The sequence below is a fragment of the Rhamphochromis longiceps genome, linkage group LG3 (genome assembly GCF_057381845.1).
Source record: "Rhamphochromis longiceps isolate RC_006_pf linkage group LG3, R_longiceps_female_GT1.1, whole genome shotgun sequence".
Lineage (NCBI taxonomy): Eukaryota > Metazoa > Chordata > Actinopteri > Cichliformes > Cichlidae > Rhamphochromis > Rhamphochromis longiceps.
Genome location: NC_140559.1, coordinates 71,740,727 through 71,758,633, shown reverse-complemented (window position 1 = coordinate 71,758,633; position 17,907 = coordinate 71,740,727). Strand labels below are relative to the sequence as shown.

The 17,907-nt window shown below is 42.7% G+C and overlaps 2 protein-coding genes and 1 long non-coding RNA gene across 3 annotated transcripts in view; all 3 read left to right on the top strand.

Annotated features, from left to right (window-relative positions):
- The window catches only part of LOC146676653 (uncharacterized), a 448,379-nt gene that overhangs the window by 19,671 nt on the left and 410,801 nt on the right, over window positions 1-17,907 (top strand). The window lies entirely within an intron of this gene.
- Window positions 9,734-10,326, top strand: LOC146676672 (mitogen-activated protein kinase kinase kinase kinase 2-like). Its single transcript, XM_085400854.1, has 4 exons — window positions 9,734-9,765; window positions 9,845-9,968; window positions 10,128-10,186; window positions 10,271-10,326. Exons 1-4 carry the CDS (start codon window positions 9,738-9,740, stop codon window positions 10,324-10,326), a joined length of 267 nt encoding a protein of 88 aa, XP_085256980.1. The 5' UTR covers window positions 9,734-9,737.
- Window positions 11,263-15,557, top strand: LOC146676671 (mitogen-activated protein kinase kinase kinase kinase 2-like). The gene is made up of 7 exons (XM_085400853.1): window positions 11,263-11,281; window positions 11,544-11,681; window positions 11,770-11,841; window positions 11,917-12,003; window positions 12,086-12,156; window positions 12,260-12,315; window positions 14,578-15,557. The coding sequence occupies exons 1-7, from the start codon at window positions 11,263-11,265 to the stop codon at window positions 14,663-14,665; spliced, it is 531 nt and encodes a 176-aa protein (XP_085256979.1). The 3' UTR covers window positions 14,666-15,557.

Below are 17,907 nucleotides of genomic sequence, written 5' to 3'. Positions count from 1 at the left end.
TGGTAAACACTGTCCTGTGACGTATGTGTTATGGTGAGGGTCATGAGGGCTAACCAGCCCCACTCCTTACTCCTCATATTTCAGCCTGAAGCACAATAACAGCCTAAACCTAACCAGGAGGCTGTAACCTCAAAGGGACTTCATGGTTAGAAATAAAGGTTCAATGAAATGAAGCAGATCATAAAAACATGAGTTCCAACTTTAAAAGAAGCATCCACACGATGACGGCACAGCAGAGGAGCACTTTCTCTAACACACTGATTCAGTTCCACTGACACAAGGACACACACAGGAAGGCACACACACACAAGCCTTTATAAGAAACAACACAATCATCTGCGCTTGACTTGTCAATCCAAGTCCTTAGCCCATGAGCCCGCGGTATCAGACCACAGATATTCTCTTACTTTGAAAAAATAAAGCCAGTTTTCAGAACAGACCTGATGTTTATGCTACAGCCTGTTTACCAATATAATCAATATCAGATATCAGAGCAACAGAAACCTCGGTGATCAGGACGCTGGGACTGAGAACAGGAAGTGGCTCAAACGTCACAGTTTCATAACGTCACCCTGAACTCCACTCACGGAGTTTCTGTCGCCATTGTAGTTTTTAAAGTCCCGTGATAAAGGCGGGGCTTTCTGTGAATCCGCACGCTCATTGGCTAATAGCTCGAGATTGACACATCGTTATCCAATGAGCGTGCGGGAACTTCCGACATAAAGTTGTTTCCTTTGAAAAACCAAAGTCTGATTATTTTTGCCTCCACTGACGGAGCCTGTTGTTCCCGCCACAGAGACACAGTAATGTCAGAGCGGTGTTAACACTCACCCTGCCTCAGCACAGCTCTCACTCTCCTCCTGCTCTCTCACACTAAACGGAGGCTCAGCTAAACTCACTTCCTCTCTACTTACAGGAAACCAGCGCTCAGAGGAGCCGACCGGCCTCACATTTCACCCACAGACACGAACAGCGTGGAATTATTTTATGTCATAAGAAGAAACATATTCATGTGAACACTCACCTGCCTCAGCTCCACCTTCCTCCTCCTGCTGCTCTGAACGGAGGCTCAATACTTTCACTTTCACTGCTGCTCCCTAAACACAGAGGATGCTGGGACTTGTAGTTGTTTCCTTCCGGTGCGGTCTTCCTCTTTGTTTGTTTGTGTTTGTGTTCAAGTTATTTCGATCATGTAAACATCAACAGAACACGTGAAGCCACACAGAGTTTGTATGTCGAGGTGGGTAGGAGGGTTTGAGGGTTTGGGGAGGGGTCAGAGGGAAGAGGTCTCTCAGTCTTGACAATCCACATTGATGGCATTGCATCTTTCAGCGTGTTTGTGGGTCGATTTGGATGCTCCAGGTGTGAGAGCAGCCACTCAGCCTCTGCTGCAGATGTGTGTCACAAGTTCATCTAGTAGTAGGCTAACCTCTGTCTCTCTTCCACAGCATGTCTTTATCCTGTCTTCCTTCTCTCACCCCAACCGGTCGCAGCAGATGGCCGCCCCTCCCTGAGCCTGGTTCTGCCGGAGGTTTCTTCCTGTTAAAAGGGAGTTTTTCCTTCCCACTGTCGCCAAAGTGCTTGCTCATAGGGGGTCATATGATTGTTGGGTTTTTCTCTGTATCTATGAAGCGCCTTGAGGCGACTTTTGTTGTGATTTGGCGCTATATAAATAAAATTGAATTGAATTGAATTATGGCACTTGGCCACAGGTGGCAGCAGTGGACTGGCCTCCATGTGAGACTGCTCCAGCTGCTATGTGATAGTCCAGCTGCAAACTGAAGATCATATGCAAGTTTTGGAAATTAAACTGTACAATATAAAGCGCCTTGAGGCGACTGTTGTTGTGATTTGGTGCTATATAAATAAAATTGAATTGAAATTCAGAATATTCTTAACTTAGCTTTAAAACCAACCCAATCTCTCCTCCACACTCACAAACAAAGACAAACCAACTGACACATCTGAGTCCCTCACTTTCTTCAATCCACTCACTCTCACAAGCTCCACTTAGTCACACTGGCTCTGTTTATTACTGATTACTATTGTCTCCCCAGAAACACTTCCGTTTTCTTTTTTCCTATTTCAGTTGTGTTTTTTGTGCTTTTGCAGCGTTTTTTTTTAAATTGCTGGTGTTTTCTTAAGTTGCAGTCCGTTTGGCCTCTCAGGGCCACCGTAGCTATAGGCCAAAAATAAATGCATAACATCATTTCAAATCAGTTTAAAGGTTTATTTGCAAGACACAAAAACAGAAAAAATGAAAAGTTACAAATGTATTGTGCATGAAACAGGAATTCAAACGTGGCTCAGATGTGTGTCACAAGTTAATCTGGCTGTAGGCTATGGCACTTGACCACAGGTGGCGCTAATTGACTTGACTCCATTTGAGTGCACACAAAGTAAACTGCACACTTTAGTTGTGAAGCGAAAACGCTGAAATCGCAGTAATAACACGTACGAGGGGAACGATAACGAAGACCAGATGCTCCTGATCGTTACTCTTGCTGTCCTGTGAACAGCATCGGCGTGGTGTTAATGGTTTGCTTTTGTTTTGGCGAGCGCCCCGTGAATGAGAATATGACCAGGTAAACCCGCGACATTTTTAAATAGTTTGTCGTTCAACAGCAACAAGACTGACGGAGTGTGTTTGAGGAAACCTCACAAATGTCACAGATGAAATATTTGGTGTTTATTTGCTGGTTTGTCGGTAGCAGCTCCTTCAAAGTAAGTCTACCACACATCTGTTTGACCAACGCCAGTTGATTTGGATCACCGGTCCAAACAATTTGAACGATTGTTGTGTTACCTTTGTGTTGAGTTTGACTGATATTTGCTGGATAGCAAATGTTTTAAAGCTATGCAACCTTTATCTGCACATAGCAGTTAAACTGTTTAGATCAATCTTTATTGATAATATACATTATTTATTTATGAATTACTGTGTACACAAGAATAAGTTAATGTATTAAGTTAAACTGGCTGAAGTTTTTGTATTATTCTTGTGATTTTTTTTATTGGCCCTGTTTATTTACAGGCCAGGTGACCCTTTAGGGGTTTAAAATGCCGAGCCAATGAACGGCTGGGAGCAGGAATCTTTCTTCACTGAAGCTTCCACTTCCACGGGTCTGGTAGGAAGTTGTCCAAGCCAACAAAACAAACAGACAAAAAATCCATCTATCAATCACCTGGATCACCTGTTGAGAAAGAAAAAAGAGAAAACAAGCAAACAAAAGAGAGCAATATAATAAACAACAGCATCGCGATGATCTATGTGAATATAACTGTAAATACTAAATATTGAATATTATTGTGCAGCACGTAAGATCGACAGCGCACAGTGTGCTTTGAGGTAGCAGCCAAAATGCAAGGCAAGTTTATTTATATCGCACAATTCAACAACAAGGTGATCCCAAGTTCTTTACAGAACATTAAAAAACAAAAATGGATAAAAAGCATGATTTAAACGTGACGTGCCCGTGAGCTCCGCCGGCAGCCAGCTGTGCCAGAGTGACCGAGCCCCAGGCTGAGAGGCCAAAGGCACCCCACCCTGAAGGAGCCCGAGCGAGCCCCAGGCTCCAGGCCCCGACAAGCAGTACCTGGACGCCCATCCCCGGACACAAAGAACCACCAATGCACCGATCTCTGAAGGCGTCTGCCACTGGCAGGGGGAGTGGTGGGGGGAGATAGGCCTCCATACCTTGGAGGGCCTGAGATGTCCCCAGAGAGGTGGCGTCTGATACCCGACCTGACATATGGACACAGACAAACAGGCACACACAGATACAAACATCCATTCCCACCTTCATGCTCTCATATGCAATTACTCAGCAGCAGGTAAGCGCATAGCCCCTCCTGGTAGCCCTCAATGTCTACGTGTATTTAAAATTGAGAGGTGGGCAACGGCGCCAGGGGTGAGGTTGTACACCCTGATGTGATTCTGATCTTGGAAACATTAAAGACATTCATAGCCAGACTGCTGACTTTGTGTTTTTATTCAGTCGCCTAACAGAAGTGCAGTGAGAAACGATTTACCCCATCCTGATTTCTTAGCTATTTGCATATTTGCCACACTTACGTGTTTCAGATCGTGAAGCAAATTTTTATGATAGATAAAGATGACCAGAGTCAGCATAAAATAAAGCTTTTACATGTATTGCTGGGAGGTCGGCAGCTCCCTCCACTGCTTGGCCCTCTGTGAAAAACAACTGGGATCCAGCTTCCCTGTGATGCTGAATTATATAAGTGGACAAAAATAAATAGATAGAAGGATGGATGATTGTATTTTGTGTACAATCGTTGAAGTGTAAAAAGGGTTGGCCCTCCGTGGTGCCCTAAGCAAAGTTTGATTTTTGGGGCCCTTTAATAGTGCCAATAATAGTGATTAATGATCACCTACTATAAATGTATTTCATTTTCTAATGTTGATGTTGTTGTAATCCACAGTGAAAAATGTCATAAAAACAGATAACAAATTTGCAACTTTCATGAAAAATGTTTTCATTAATATTAAAAAAAAAAACACCTCCCCCTGCTGGCCACACAGAGAAACAATAGATAAAACCTGAGAGCTGCACAGTTGCAGCAGTGTGGTTTACGTCATTCTGTTGTCAGCCTGTTTTACACATCGGTGGTTTCTTATTGACGTGTAAAAAGATCTGAAATCGTAGTAAATTCAGCTGCTATTGTGGGCTGGGGATGATTTACACTTAACATTTTAATAACTGGGTATTGAATGTCAGAGGCCCAATGTTCCCTCTAATTTTTCAGGTGTCTGAGCGAACACACAAACTCCCTGAGCGGTTCCTTGGACCACTGTGAGCGACAGCAGACGTGTGCACTGTGGTCACACCGGCATCGAATCCATCCAAGTTTCATGGTTTATTAAAATAATCAAATTACAGCGTTTACATTTATGTTAGACTACTTTTAATGAACTGCTTCAGCCCATTTACAATGAAAATGTAAAAGAAATCTTGTTCATGACCTGTGTAGTATGTTAACACTATTGGAAGTACAAATAACTTGAACTCCAATTTAGAAAACACAACTTTTTTTTTTATAAAGCTCTGACTTGTATTATGAGTCCGTGGTCTGGGAGAGAGTCTGTAACTCTCTGTCTCCAAAATACTGTATATAATGACCAAAGCTGGGAAATTAATCAATCAATCAATCTTTATTTATAAAGCACTTTTCATACAAAAAAAGTAGCACAAAGTGCTTTACATGGTTAAAAGCACCCCACCCCGCCCTCCAACTAACCCCCCACACTCTCATTAACATAAACAATCATGAATGCACCCATATCCCCCCCCCCCCAGCCAGGCTGAGAGGACCCCCAGAGCCCCAGCAGCCACAGTCGATCACAGCCCCGGTGCAGAGAGCCCCCTCCGAGGAAACACTGGAGATATGTCACAATAGGATATATACAGGGTAAAAAGATAAAGTAAATAAGAACGGGATACAATAGAAATAGTAAGAAGATAAAAAATGAGTAAGAATAAAATCAATAAATATTAGGTAAAACCTAAATTAATAAATAGAATAACAGGATAGAATAAATAAGCATAAAATAAATAAACGTTAGGTGAAAGATAAATTAAAAAGGTGGTCTTGAGCCTGTTCTTAAAAACATGTACGTTCTCTGCGGCCCTGAGCTCCTCCGGCAGGCTGTTCCACAGACGAGGACCATACCCCTGAAAAGCTGCCTCTCCGTGAGTATGTGTGCTGTCTTTGGGAACAGTCAAAAGGCCAGTACCAGAGGACCTCAAGGTCCGCGAGGGTTCGTATGGTAAAAGCAGATCTGAGAGATAAGACGGCCCAAATCAAGTTCAAATTCAAATTTTATTTGTCACGCACACAGTCATACACAGTACGATATGCAGTGAAATGCTTGGACAACTGCTCGTGACCTAAAGAAAAAAAAAAAAGGAAATAAATAGGAAATAAATAGGAAAAATTAAAAAGGGTAAATTTAACTAGGAGGGAATAAGATATAAATTAAGGTTAAAAATGAAATAACTGTACAACACAAATTAGAATGAAGGGTAAATTTAACTGGGAGAATAACATAAAATATATAAATTAAAGTTGAAAATAAAATAACTGTACAACAAAATACACAATATAGAACTATATAAGAATGTATGAAGAAATATAAATAAATAAATATATACACAATAACAGCAGCTGTACAAGTATTAACTGGAAATGAAGAATATAGTGACCAGTGTTGTGCAATCCACATTATGTCTTGTGCAGTGCAAATATGCTTAAAGTGATTTAAGTGATGAAGTGAAAACAATGTCCAGAAAGTCCAGTGTGTGTAAAAACCATATGTGTGGGTCAGTACTGTGTGGTGGTGTGATTGAGAGACCGTATCGCCTGCGGGAAGAAGCTCCTCCTCAGTCTCTCTGTGTTGGTCTTCAGGGAGCGGAATCGCTTTCCTGACCTCAGCAGAGAGAACAGTCTGTTGTTGGGATGGCTGAGGTCCTTCACGATCTTCCTGGCCTTGGTCCAGCACCGCCTGCTGTAGATTGAGTGCAGGTCAGGGAGCTCGGAGTGGATGGTGCGCTCAGCTGACCGCACAACCCTCTGTAGAGCTCGTCTGTCCTGCATGGTGCTGTTCCCGAACCAGGTTAAGATGTTTCCCGTCAGGATGCTCTCTATGGTGCACGAGTAAAAGTTCCTGAGCACCTTGGAGGGCAGTTGGAAGTCTCTCAAGCGTCTGAGGTGGTAGAGACGCTGACGGGCCTTTTTCACCACGGTGTTGATGTGACAGGACCATGACAGGTCCAGCGTGATGTGAACTCCGAGGTATTTGAAGCTGTCCACTCTCTCCACTGGGCACTCGTTGATGACAGGGGTCTGGTAGTTCCTCTCCTGCTTAGTGCTGAAGTCCACTATCAGCTCCTTTGTCTTACTGACGTTTAGAAGGAGGTTGTTCCTCTGGCACCAGTTCTCCAGATTCCTAATCTCCTTCAGGTAGGCCGTCTCGTTGTTATCAGAGATCAGGCCCACCACGACGGTGTCGTCAGCAAACTTGATGATGGTGGTGGAGCTGGTAGTGGCCACGCAGTCATATGTGTACAGAGAGTACAGCAGGGGGCTCAGAACACACCCCTGGGGGGCTCCAGTGCTGAGAGTGGTGGAGGCTGAGACATGTCCGCCCATCCTTACTGCCTGTGGTCTGCCAGTTAGGAAGTTGGAGATCCACTGACACATAGATGAGCTGAGTCCCAGATGCTCCAGCTTGGTGGTGAGTGTGGAGGGAATTATGGTATTAAATGCAGAGCTGTAGTCTATGAAGAGCATTTTAACATAATTCCCCCTTCTAATGTCCAAGTGAGTGAGTGATGTGTGGAGGAGATGAGCGATGGCATCGTCTGTGGAACGATTTGGACGGTAAGCGAACTGTAGTGGGTCCAGTGTGTCTGGTAGTGAAGAAATGATGAAGTCTCTGACCAGGCGTTCAAAGCACTTCATCACTACTGAGGTGAGGGCTACAGGGCGATAGTCATTGAGAGAAGCAGACCATTAAGACATTTAAAAACCAATAAAAGAACTTTAAAATCGATCCTGAAATACACGGGGAGCCAATGCAGCGATTCTAAAACCGGTGTACTGTGGGCCCACCCTCTGGTCTTCGTCAGCACACGAGCTGCAGTTTTGTAAAAGTTGTAAGGGTGATATATTCTTTTTGGGGAGACCAGAGAGCAGGGCATTACAGCAATCAATGCGACTGGTAATAAAAGCATGCATCAACATATATAGCTGAATTTTTTTAATATTTTGTACACAATAACAGAATAATTTCAGAAAAACACAAAATGACTGGTGTCAATATTATTTGCCCCACAAAAAAGGTCGAATATAAAACAATATTGCAAATATTGCACAGTTGAAAAAAAAAAAGCACTACAGCTCAGTTGTTCCCGCCATCCTTTGTCCTCCTGTTTCCCCTCCCTCTCCCCTCCAACGACGAGTTTGATGGTGTTACGGATTCAAATATTGGGGATGGATACAAGAGGAAAAACCACAATAACAACACTGGTCCGACCGGGTTGAGTCAAACGATGATTTTAATGATCACACGCGTGGGAGATGGACACCGTACGTAGACAGCATCAGATCTCAAAATGGTGGAGCATTGCTCAAACTCTTAGGCTACGTTCACACTGCAGGTCTTAATGCTCAATTCCGATTTTTTGATCAAATCCGATTTTTTTGTCTCCTCGTTCACACTACAAATAAAATGCGACAGCAAACGCGCTCTAGTGTGAACGCTCAAAGCGGCCCGCATGCGCAAAAGAAGATGTCACACACAACGCGCTCTGTTTAGACCAAGAACAAACAGTATTGTTTGACTGATGGCCGTTAATATAAAGACTTCGGACTTTACGTTTCCCAATTTTTGCTTTAAGTTATTTTGTTATTTACATAATAATGTAAATAACCTAATAATGATCCTTATTGCTGTTTTAGAGGAGCGGTGCTTCAAAGGATAGCTGCAGATTTCTGTCAGAATCTGCAGATTATACAGTACAAATAAAATGTTTACGTTGTCTTCCCAACAGTTTCACTGACATCTACACTGGATGGCTAGGAAGCGTTCGCGATGTCTTCTCGGGCGCTGATAATTGGCTTCAGTCTTGTGTCGGTGACGTAAAAGGCGGATTTAATGCGACTTGACCGTTCAAACAGCAGTCACTTTCTAAAACATCGGATATGTATCGGATTCAGTACCACATACGAAAGTGACCCAGATCGGATTTGAAAATATCGGATTTGCGCCGTTCACACTGTCATAGCATGATCGGATATGGGTCGCATAGGGTCAAAAAAATCGGATTTGATGCGCTTTCGCCTGCAGTGTGAACGTAGCCATATAGCCTCTAGTGGCCCCCACCTTATCATAAAAGCCTAAACATTCACATGCTTTCTCTCACACGGCGCCTAAGCTACGACCTTGGCTCCCTGTTTATCTGCTCCTGCTGAGATGGGGCAGAAAACTCCAGCATGTTCTGTTCTCTTCTAATCAGACAAATAAGGCGATGACTTTCTGCGAACAGTATTTCTTATAACTCAGCAGTATAATGCATCATGAAACAATATCATTCATTCACAATAAATCAGCAGTCTAATGTAATGCAAATCAGTTTAACAAATGCAATAGTTATCAGCTTCTTCTAATTCAGGAGAATAATGCAAACTAAAACTACATAATAATTCACAATCTTCAATTAGGGGTCTAACGTGGCATAAAATAATATTATAATACCACATTGGCAAACTTCTCCCAATGTTTCCACTGAAGGGGTTGAAAGTTAAAAAGCGCCGAAGGTTAAGTTAGGTTTGGAGTAAATCATGGATGTGCGCACGTGTTTGTGTGCAGCTTGTAGTGCAAACGTGCGTGCAGAATTCATGCAGACATGTGTAACTGGTCGTTTTGAGGTAGAAAAGAGTGATGCGCGGTCAAGCTGGTAGTTGAAAGTGTCAGTCAGAGTAGAAGAGCATTGTGTAAAAATGCAAGTAATAACAAAAAAGTGCAAGTCATTAATCGCATCACCCTGAAAAACCTGAGTAAGGAGTGCAGCTCCTGATGAAAGGAGGAGCACTGAAAACCAGGAAATGATGTTTCTGGAACAGTCTGATGACTGAAGCTGGATGTTTGAAGTCTCAGTGAACTGCTTGTCTTTTCCCCACAGCTCCCCCCTCAGCGATGTATATGGCTATATGTTATGAACAATGTGCTGATGTCCGTATCAGGTAACAAACAGCGTGACACAAACGGAGAACATTGTGTCCACTCGATAATATGCTGCTCTAAAAAGGCTCCATCCTGCAGGCAAGTCGGCCCAGCTTTACTCGCACAGCCTGCCAGCTCTGTTTGAACAGAAAGGACATCTGCACAAGAAACACAGCAGCCTGTCGCTCAGCACCAACCGCCTCACTGAGCGGATCAGTCTCAGGTACGACACGCCATCACAGATGCAGGGAAACAGGAGCTGTAGGTGCAGCAGTGTTAATAATGTCATGTATGATGCTACCACTTGATTTTGAGGAAGGAGGATACTGTAAACCCAATTTTGTCTGCTTGTTCTGACCTGGATATTCTCTGTTGGCCACAGAAAGTTTACCATATCTGTAAAGATTCCTGACACTAAAGGTTGTAGGAGGTGCAGTGTAGGTAAGCAATGCCGAGTTACTCTGGTCAGTCTGTTTGTTCACGGAGAACAACTGCAGACACTTAGTCCTGCTCTCTCTGTTTCAGCAAGAAACCCATACACAGATAGTACATATCTGTGCGGGGCTGTCCCGCACAGATAGTACATATCTGTGCGGGGCTGTCCCATCTGGCCTGGTTTTACTCTTGTGGTATGAGCCTCTTCAAAAGTTCATGCATCTAAAGGTTTGTACAGATATGTCGAACTTGCCACCTGAATAAATGTCTTCCTTTCTAACTCTACCCCGATTTCCACAATGCAAACCAGTCATTAGACCTGAATTACATAAAAGTAGACAGACAGCATATCAAAATCTGAAGCTGAAGAATGTAATTGATTTTTTTTAATAACATATGCATACTTTTTATTCAAGCCCAACAAGATTTTAGAGACTAAATAAAAGAAACGTTGTATAAACGCCGTCCAAAAACACCAACAGCACCTTCTCTGGGTCCAAGCTCGTGTAACTGAATGGTTACCATGTGTTTTCTGTGCTACAGGAACAGTGTTATCAGCACACAGTTCAACGCCAGCATGCACCATTAGATCACATAGCACAGATAATTGACAGTTTTTTTGTGAATGTCTCGCACATTTCATAACGATAATGTATGTACTGTGAGAACAGAGCTCTGTGTTAAGCCTGTCTGCAGTCCTAACACAGTGCTGCTTGGAGAAACACGCCTGTGCCACAACATTATGGAAAAGTGGCATCAGTCCAAAGATGTGCAGTTAGGGGATGGATGGATGGATGGATGGATGGATGGATGGATGGAAGGATGGATCGACGGGTGGATGGATGGATGGATGGACGGGTGGATGGATGGATGTACGGCTGGATGGATGGATGGATGGATGGAGGGATGGGTGGGTGGATGGATGGATGGACGGATGGGTGGACGGGTGGATGGATGGATGGACGGGTGGATGGATGGATGGATGGATGGATGGATGGATGGATGGATGGGTGGGTGGATGTTTGGACGAACAGATGGACGGGTGGATGGATGGATGGATGGATGGATGGATGGATGGATGAATGGATGGACGGCTGGACGGTTGGACGGGTGGATGGATGGATGGGTGGGTGGATGGATGGATGGATGGGTGGGTGGATGGATGGATGGATGGATGGATGGATGGATGGGTGGATGGCATCGGTTTATCTTTAATCTCACGATTTAATAATCATACAAGAATTCTGTTGTGCTGTTTTTGACGGTTGTATGAACAGGTTCAGCTCAGGTTTAACAAGCATCACTTAACCATCCATGAGAATTTATTTAGTTTTTTTTGTTTTCCTTGGTGACTGTTTCACAGCAACTCGCCATCAGACTCCCAGATTCTCTTCTCAGCTGTGTGTTGGAGTGAGAGACTGTAGTAATGATAAACCACCAACCGGCCAACAGCTCAGGTTTGATATTATAGAGCTGAACGGCGCTCCTGTTCCAGTGCCAGGTAGGACCGTTTCTGCGTGTCTCTGCTGACTTCCTAAAGCTTCAAGCTTCAACTTGTTGCAACAAGCTTCCTTCTTTCCGTGCATCAGGAGATAGTGGAGCACTCAGAGTCGTGCAGGTAACCCAGCTGGACCGAGACACTGTTCTCATCACCTTGGAAAGTAAGTCCCCTCGCATATTGTGAATCCTTCAAATGTCTTTCATGCTCATTCTCAATCTGTGTACTGTTTGGACAGGAACTGTAAAGATCGTGAACCTGCAAGGACTTCCATCCAGACAGCTGGCTGCAGAAATAGTCTTTGACTTCCCCATTGAAACACTAGGTAGAAATGATGATGTGACAAACAAAGTGAATGAGAGCTGATGTGTGTCCTGAAAGCTGAGTGACACCTCCTGTTCTGTCAGTCTGCTTGCAGGATAGTGTGCTGGCATTCTGGAAGCATGGCCTCAAAGGGAGGAGTTTCCATTCAGATGAGGTGATGAACTAGTAAATTCATCCAACGTTGGCTGAGCTCGTATCATGTGCTTATCATATTAGTTCTAAGTCATTACACATGTGAATTTTCACTTTATGTGCAGGTAACACAAGAAATTACAGATGAGAGTCGTGTGTTCAGAGTTCTGGGAACAAACAGGTATGTTAACTGTATGCTGACAAGAGCTATCAATCACTGTGAGAAACTAGTAATCCTAGTACATCAGAAGTAATCAGGATAGTATTTTTCTTGATACTATTGTTAATAGACCTGGAAGTGATTTTCAGAGTAGCATGTGGAAGTAGCATGAATACTGCTAGCATTAATGGTAGCATTAAAGCAGGAGTCACACTAGAGTGTTTGTTCTGTTGGTTACTCAGATCCAAGGATTTAGGAAATGCAGCCTATGTGTTTGCATGCAGCCCTCCAAAGAAAAACAGCCATTAAAGTTACCAACTACCGTCTACCTGACACTTTGTACAGAAAACTACTTTCCTTAGTGCTAATTTTCTTTATTCTAGTGCCAAATCACAACAATAGTCACTTCAAGACACTGTATATTGTAAGGTAAAGGCCCTGCAATTATGGTGCACAAAGGTGAAAAACTCCCTTTTAGCAGGTGAAAACCTGAACCAGGCTGGGGGAGGGGCGGGCATCTGCTGCGATTGGTTGGGGGGGTGAGAGGAGGAAGACGGTACAAAGACAATCTGGGGAAGAGAGCCAGAGAATATTCTCAACTAATGATTGAATGCAGAGAGGTGTTTAAATAGATAGTGAGTGAAAAGGGCGACTGAAGAAGAAACACTTGGTGCATCACGGGAACCCGCCAGCAGCCTAGACTTAGGCTAACTAAGGGAGGATTCAGGGAAGAAAGGAAAGTTTGAAGCCTAATGTTAAAAGTAGAGAGGGTGTCTGTCTCCCAAACCCAAACTGGAAGCTGGTTCCACAGAAGTGGTGGCTGTAGTTCAGGTGGGGGAGCAGGTCACCTACTCCCCGTCTACATGCCAGATATCCTGCATGAAAATTGCTCTTCGGTGCATCCGTCAGAGTATGAATGGGTGTGAACGGGTGAATGAGGCAAGCTTTGAGTGCTCAGAGTAGAAAACCACTATATAAGAACCGGTCCATTTACCATTTACCAAGAGGGGCCTGGAAACCGAAGGGTCTGGCTCCCATTTTACTTTTAAATACTTGGAACGAAGTGCTCTAATGGGGTGATATGGTACTATAAGGTCATTAAGATAAGACAGGGGCTGATTATTCAAAACCTTTTATGTGAGGATTTTGAATCTTTTATTCTGGATAAAACAGGGAGCCAATAAATGTTCTGTTTCTAGTCCCTGTCAGGACTCTCGCTGCAGCATGTTGCTCAGAGCAGTCTGGAATTGATTTTTGACTAAATAATTAAAACTAATAATAATATATTACTATATTATATTACTAACAAATCCAGGACACCCCTGTTGATCCAGCAGCTCTTAATGAAGTTTGTAATAAGAATCGTGGTGAGTTCATTAGAAATATTTCACTTTTCTTTTTTAAATCAGTCATTACTGGAATCATCTGAAGTGCAAAAACAGTGGGATTATATATGAGAAGGACGGACTCAAAGACTGTCGTGTATCACATATATATTACATCGATGTCCAAAATCAATGCATCATTAATGAAACTGAAACAAAAGTACTGAATTTCATGTGGAAGACCAAACCTCAGCATTCAGGAAAGTCTTATACAGGAGCAAAGATAATGGACGTTACCCGGAGTTTTCCACTGTGAAACCAGGAATAACAGCTTAAAAATGTTTCTGTGATCTAAATCATTGTCAGCCTGGCAGGCAAATAGCGTGGACACCAAAGTTTGTGAACGTGATAACCTGAGAACAAAGACATGTAGGATTTTAAATCGGTACCATAGGTGTGTCTACTGGGAGGCTGAGGCTTGGCGCTGGTGGCTGCCAGTACTAAGTATTATTATACAACCCTTATTTTAGTTGATCTTATCTTCTTTCCTTGTGTTTCAGTTAGTTTTTACTCAAACTGGGTGTAGAAGGAATCCCTGCAAAGGTTTCTTTTTCTTCTGTGTTATGTTTTATGTATTTCTCAGCTCTTTGCTTCCTTTTTTCTACTTTAAACTTGTTTGTATGCTGGTGTGTAAATGTTCACACTTATCATAAAGTTTAAAAAAGTAGTAGGCGTGGTGATGAGCAGGAACAGGAGTAAAACTCCAGTAAGTGTACCAGTACTGTACCAGTGTGTAGCATTAAAGTCAAACTACAGTGGTTGTAGTATCAGTAGAGTAGTGTTAGTACTAGAGGTGGGAGGAGTAGAAGCAGGTGGAGGCACTGGCTTTAGGTTAGTACTGCCTTTCTCTGGCTCTCCTTTACAACTCATCTCCTTCTCATTTGCTGACAATGTGCAGAGACATCATCCTTCAGAGCACACCGACTGATGACCCGTCAGCACTGAGCAGCCTGTACATCCTGACAGGACACGAAAGCAGCTACTGAGAGAGGACACGGGGCTCATTCGACGGTGTTACCAAAGAAAAGCACAGCCTGTCTGTAACTGTGGGGTGGAAACGATGCTCTGTTTCACTGAGGCTGTGCCAGGAAACGGTTCAATGCTGGGAATGACAAATGTTAGGAAGGTATCCTGCTGACTGTCCAGCCTTCACCTGTACACAAGACACCTGTCAAGGTCCTCGCTGGGGTTATAGTTGATAAAGCTTTCTAGCTTTTCTTGTCTATTCAGCTTACCTGCTTAAATCAGACCTTTCTGTTAAAGCTAATGCAGACTCCACTGATCCGCCCGCTCAGTGTGGACGGGAGAATAACCTGAACATGGCCTCTGGGACATCATCGTACTGATGTTATGAAGCGCTCAGTCAGGTTTTCTTCTTGATCAGACTGAGGGGCAGACTGAGTGTGTTTTGGTGCCTCAACATTCAGTCATATTCTGTAAAGCCATTTTCTGTCTGCATGCTGCACATAACCTCTTTGGACCAGAGTGCTGTGACACCTACACCTTACACCTGCAGGAGCTGCTCGGCCATAGAAAGCTGCTCTGTGAAGTGCACGGCTTTTTTGCCAGTGTTGATTTTATGGGTTTAATGTAATAACTAATTTTTCACATCATCGTCTGAGTCGTAATCCCAACGAGGAAACCTGGAATGTAAAACTTGATGGACGCTCCAGCTGAAGAGTGAAGTGTCAGACTTTTAATGGATCTTTCAAGCATTAGCGTACTTACAATGGCAGAAACAGTGCCACGTCTAAAGCATAGGAGCCATCTTCATCTCATTCTTCCCATTTCATGCAAGTTTCTTCTCATCCTCAGATGGACAGAATTTGGTTTGCTGACTTCATTCAGTCACACCATACTAGAGCATAAAAAGTGGAAATAAACTGGCCAGTAAGAAAGTGTGACGCTTGAAAGTATAGCGTAAGGACAGCAGCAGCACTGCATTTACAGCTGATATGATGACTTCAGCATCTTTAAAGAACTGTGAAGGAATTATCAGTGCTAACACAACCTTAAGCACGTGATGTGACCGTATACACTGCTTACACTTTCAGTATCCTTACTTAAAGAGAACATCTCAGAAAAAAGTACAGTTAGCAAGAAGCTTTGAGAACAAGGCAGTGTTATTGTATGCTAACCACCATGGTGGTGTAGCTTGTCCTGATAAAAAGTGAATGTGGTCACATTATACTTGTTAACTAAAATGAAAAAATAAAATAATTCCACTACATGGGTAAAGATATTTATGATATTTATGGAAAGGATACTATAAAAGTAACACTGGCCTTTCCATGAGAGAAACTTGAAGTACAGTATGCATGTTGAGATTAATGTTTGTTTAATATGTTTTTGCTACTATGTGAAGATGTGATGTTATTAACAACACAGAATAGACAGAAATAAAGATTTTCATATCTCTTGGAGTTTTATGAAGAGTTTGTTGGGTTGTTCTTCTTTGAATGTGTGGATCGATGCTTCTGCGATTTATATCTTAATCCTTCAATTTGTAAAAAACATTTTGAATTCCGTTTGAGAAGATAAATGAAGGTTCTTGCGTTCAAGTGGAGGCTCTAGCAGACTGAGAAAGTAACTGCATAACTGGTCAAAGGAGCTTGTAAAGAAAAGCGTCTGGACTTCTTTAAGTTACTTGAAGACGTTTCACCTCTCATCCGAGAAGCTTCTTCAGTTCTAAGGTCAAATGGTGGAGAGTCCCAGATAACTGCATAACTGTGTTATTCCTGCACCCATAGCAGCAAGTAAGTGAAGGCAGTGATGAGGGCTGATGAGTTCTCAGATCACTCAGTCAGTCTCTGAGCGTCACCTTTATTGTGATCGCGCACTTTAAGCTTTCATGCCTGTATTTTTGCACAATTGTGATAATACTGTATTGAAAGAAATCTGTGCACAGACGAACATGGGGTGGCTTTGCTCAGGTAGTAGAGGAAGGTGCTTCAATCCCCGTCTGCATGCCAAATATCCCTGGGCAAGATACCAACCCAGAGTTGCTCTCCGAATGTGTGTGAACATTACACAGAAAGTGCTTACAGAGAAAAGTGCTTGCGTACACCTGAATGAGGCAAGTTCTTTAAAGTGCTTTGAGTACTATATAAGAACCAGTCCATTTACATCGCCAAAGCACTCAATACTCTCTTTACGAAGTTCTCTGTAGTTTGTTTCTCCAGCACCATATTTGACCGCGGTCAAGTGAGCCCTCACTTACGACCACACAGTCAAGCCAGCCGCACCTAAAATGTTGTTGCACTATTCTTATGCATATTACGGTACGGGTGCCGACTGGCTTGGAAATGCAGTCTTTTGTGTCCTGACCAGAGATGGGCAGTAACGCGTTACTTGTAATCCGATTACTTTTTTCAAGTAACAAGTAAAGTAAGGGATTACTATTGCAAAAACGATAATTAGATTACCGTTACTTTCCCGTAGGAACGCTGCGTTACTAAAACAGTGATTTTTTTGCGAGAATGTCTCATGACAGTGACGTAAGCAAGTGCAACGTCCGTGACAACAGCTGTGTGCAGATCAACAATGGATAATATATCGAGTGCGGGAGAGAGTATGAGCGTGCAGCATTTAAAGCGTGGAAGTACTGACCTTACTTTGAGTTTGATTCCATAAAAAGTGACAAAAACATTAGTGTCCGTTGTGCGTGGGAAGAAAACTTCTTTTTACGGCGAAAAAACCCCCTAAACTTCCGAGCAAGTACCGAGTGCGCTACGACGTAATGGGAAAGTCACAGAGAAACTCGCGGATTCTTCAACTGACCGCGGCACACCTGCACCAGGGTAAACCTCCGCCTACCCTACTCCTGCTTTACAGGTGAAAATAGAGCCAAAGGACCGCTAGTCTTTGATTTTATTTATTTTCTGCTGTGTTTTACTTGCATCTATTTGAAAGAGTGAGTGTAAACACAAAAAATATTTTATTTTATGTGCTGGAATGGGCAGAAAATAAGTTTAAATATTAAACAAATTTCTTCCAGTCAGAGAATGTTACATATAATTCAATTTTTGCTTGATGCATAAAGTTAAAAGATTAAAACTAATTAAACACGTTTTAAAAAGAGAGACTTTTCCATTTGATTACATTTTATATGATGAATTATGCAGAAAAAGTAGAATTGGGCTGAAAGATCTATCGCTTTATCACCTATTCAGGTTGTAAATCGTGTTTTTAAAAAGTAACTAAGTAATTAATTACTTTTGAAAATAAG

What these genes read in the sequence shown, in the direction of transcription:
- LOC146676671 (XM_085400853.1), top strand. An exon ending in TGTTCTCATCACCTTGGAAA is followed by an intron (nt 11,842 to 11,916) that starts GTAAGTCCCCTC and finishes CTGTTTGGACAG; the next exon opens with GAACTGTAAAGATCGTGAAC. An exon ending in CTTCCCCATTGAAACACTAG is followed by an intron (nt 12,004 to 12,085) that starts GTAGAAATGATG and finishes CTGTTCTGTCAG; the next exon opens with TCTGCTTGCAGGATAGTGTG.
- LOC146676672 (XM_085400854.1), top strand. Translation starts at nt 9,738, where the DNA reads ATGAACAATGTGCTGATGTCCGTATCAG. An exon ending in TGTGCTGATGTCCGTATCAG is followed by an intron (nt 9,766 to 9,844) that starts GTAACAAACAGC and finishes TCCATCCTGCAG; the next exon opens with GCAAGTCGGCCCAGCTTTAC. An exon ending in TTGTAGGAGGTGCAGTGTAG is followed by an intron (nt 10,187 to 10,270) that starts GTAAGCAATGCC and finishes TCTCTGTTTCAG; the next exon opens with CAAGAAACCCATACACAGAT.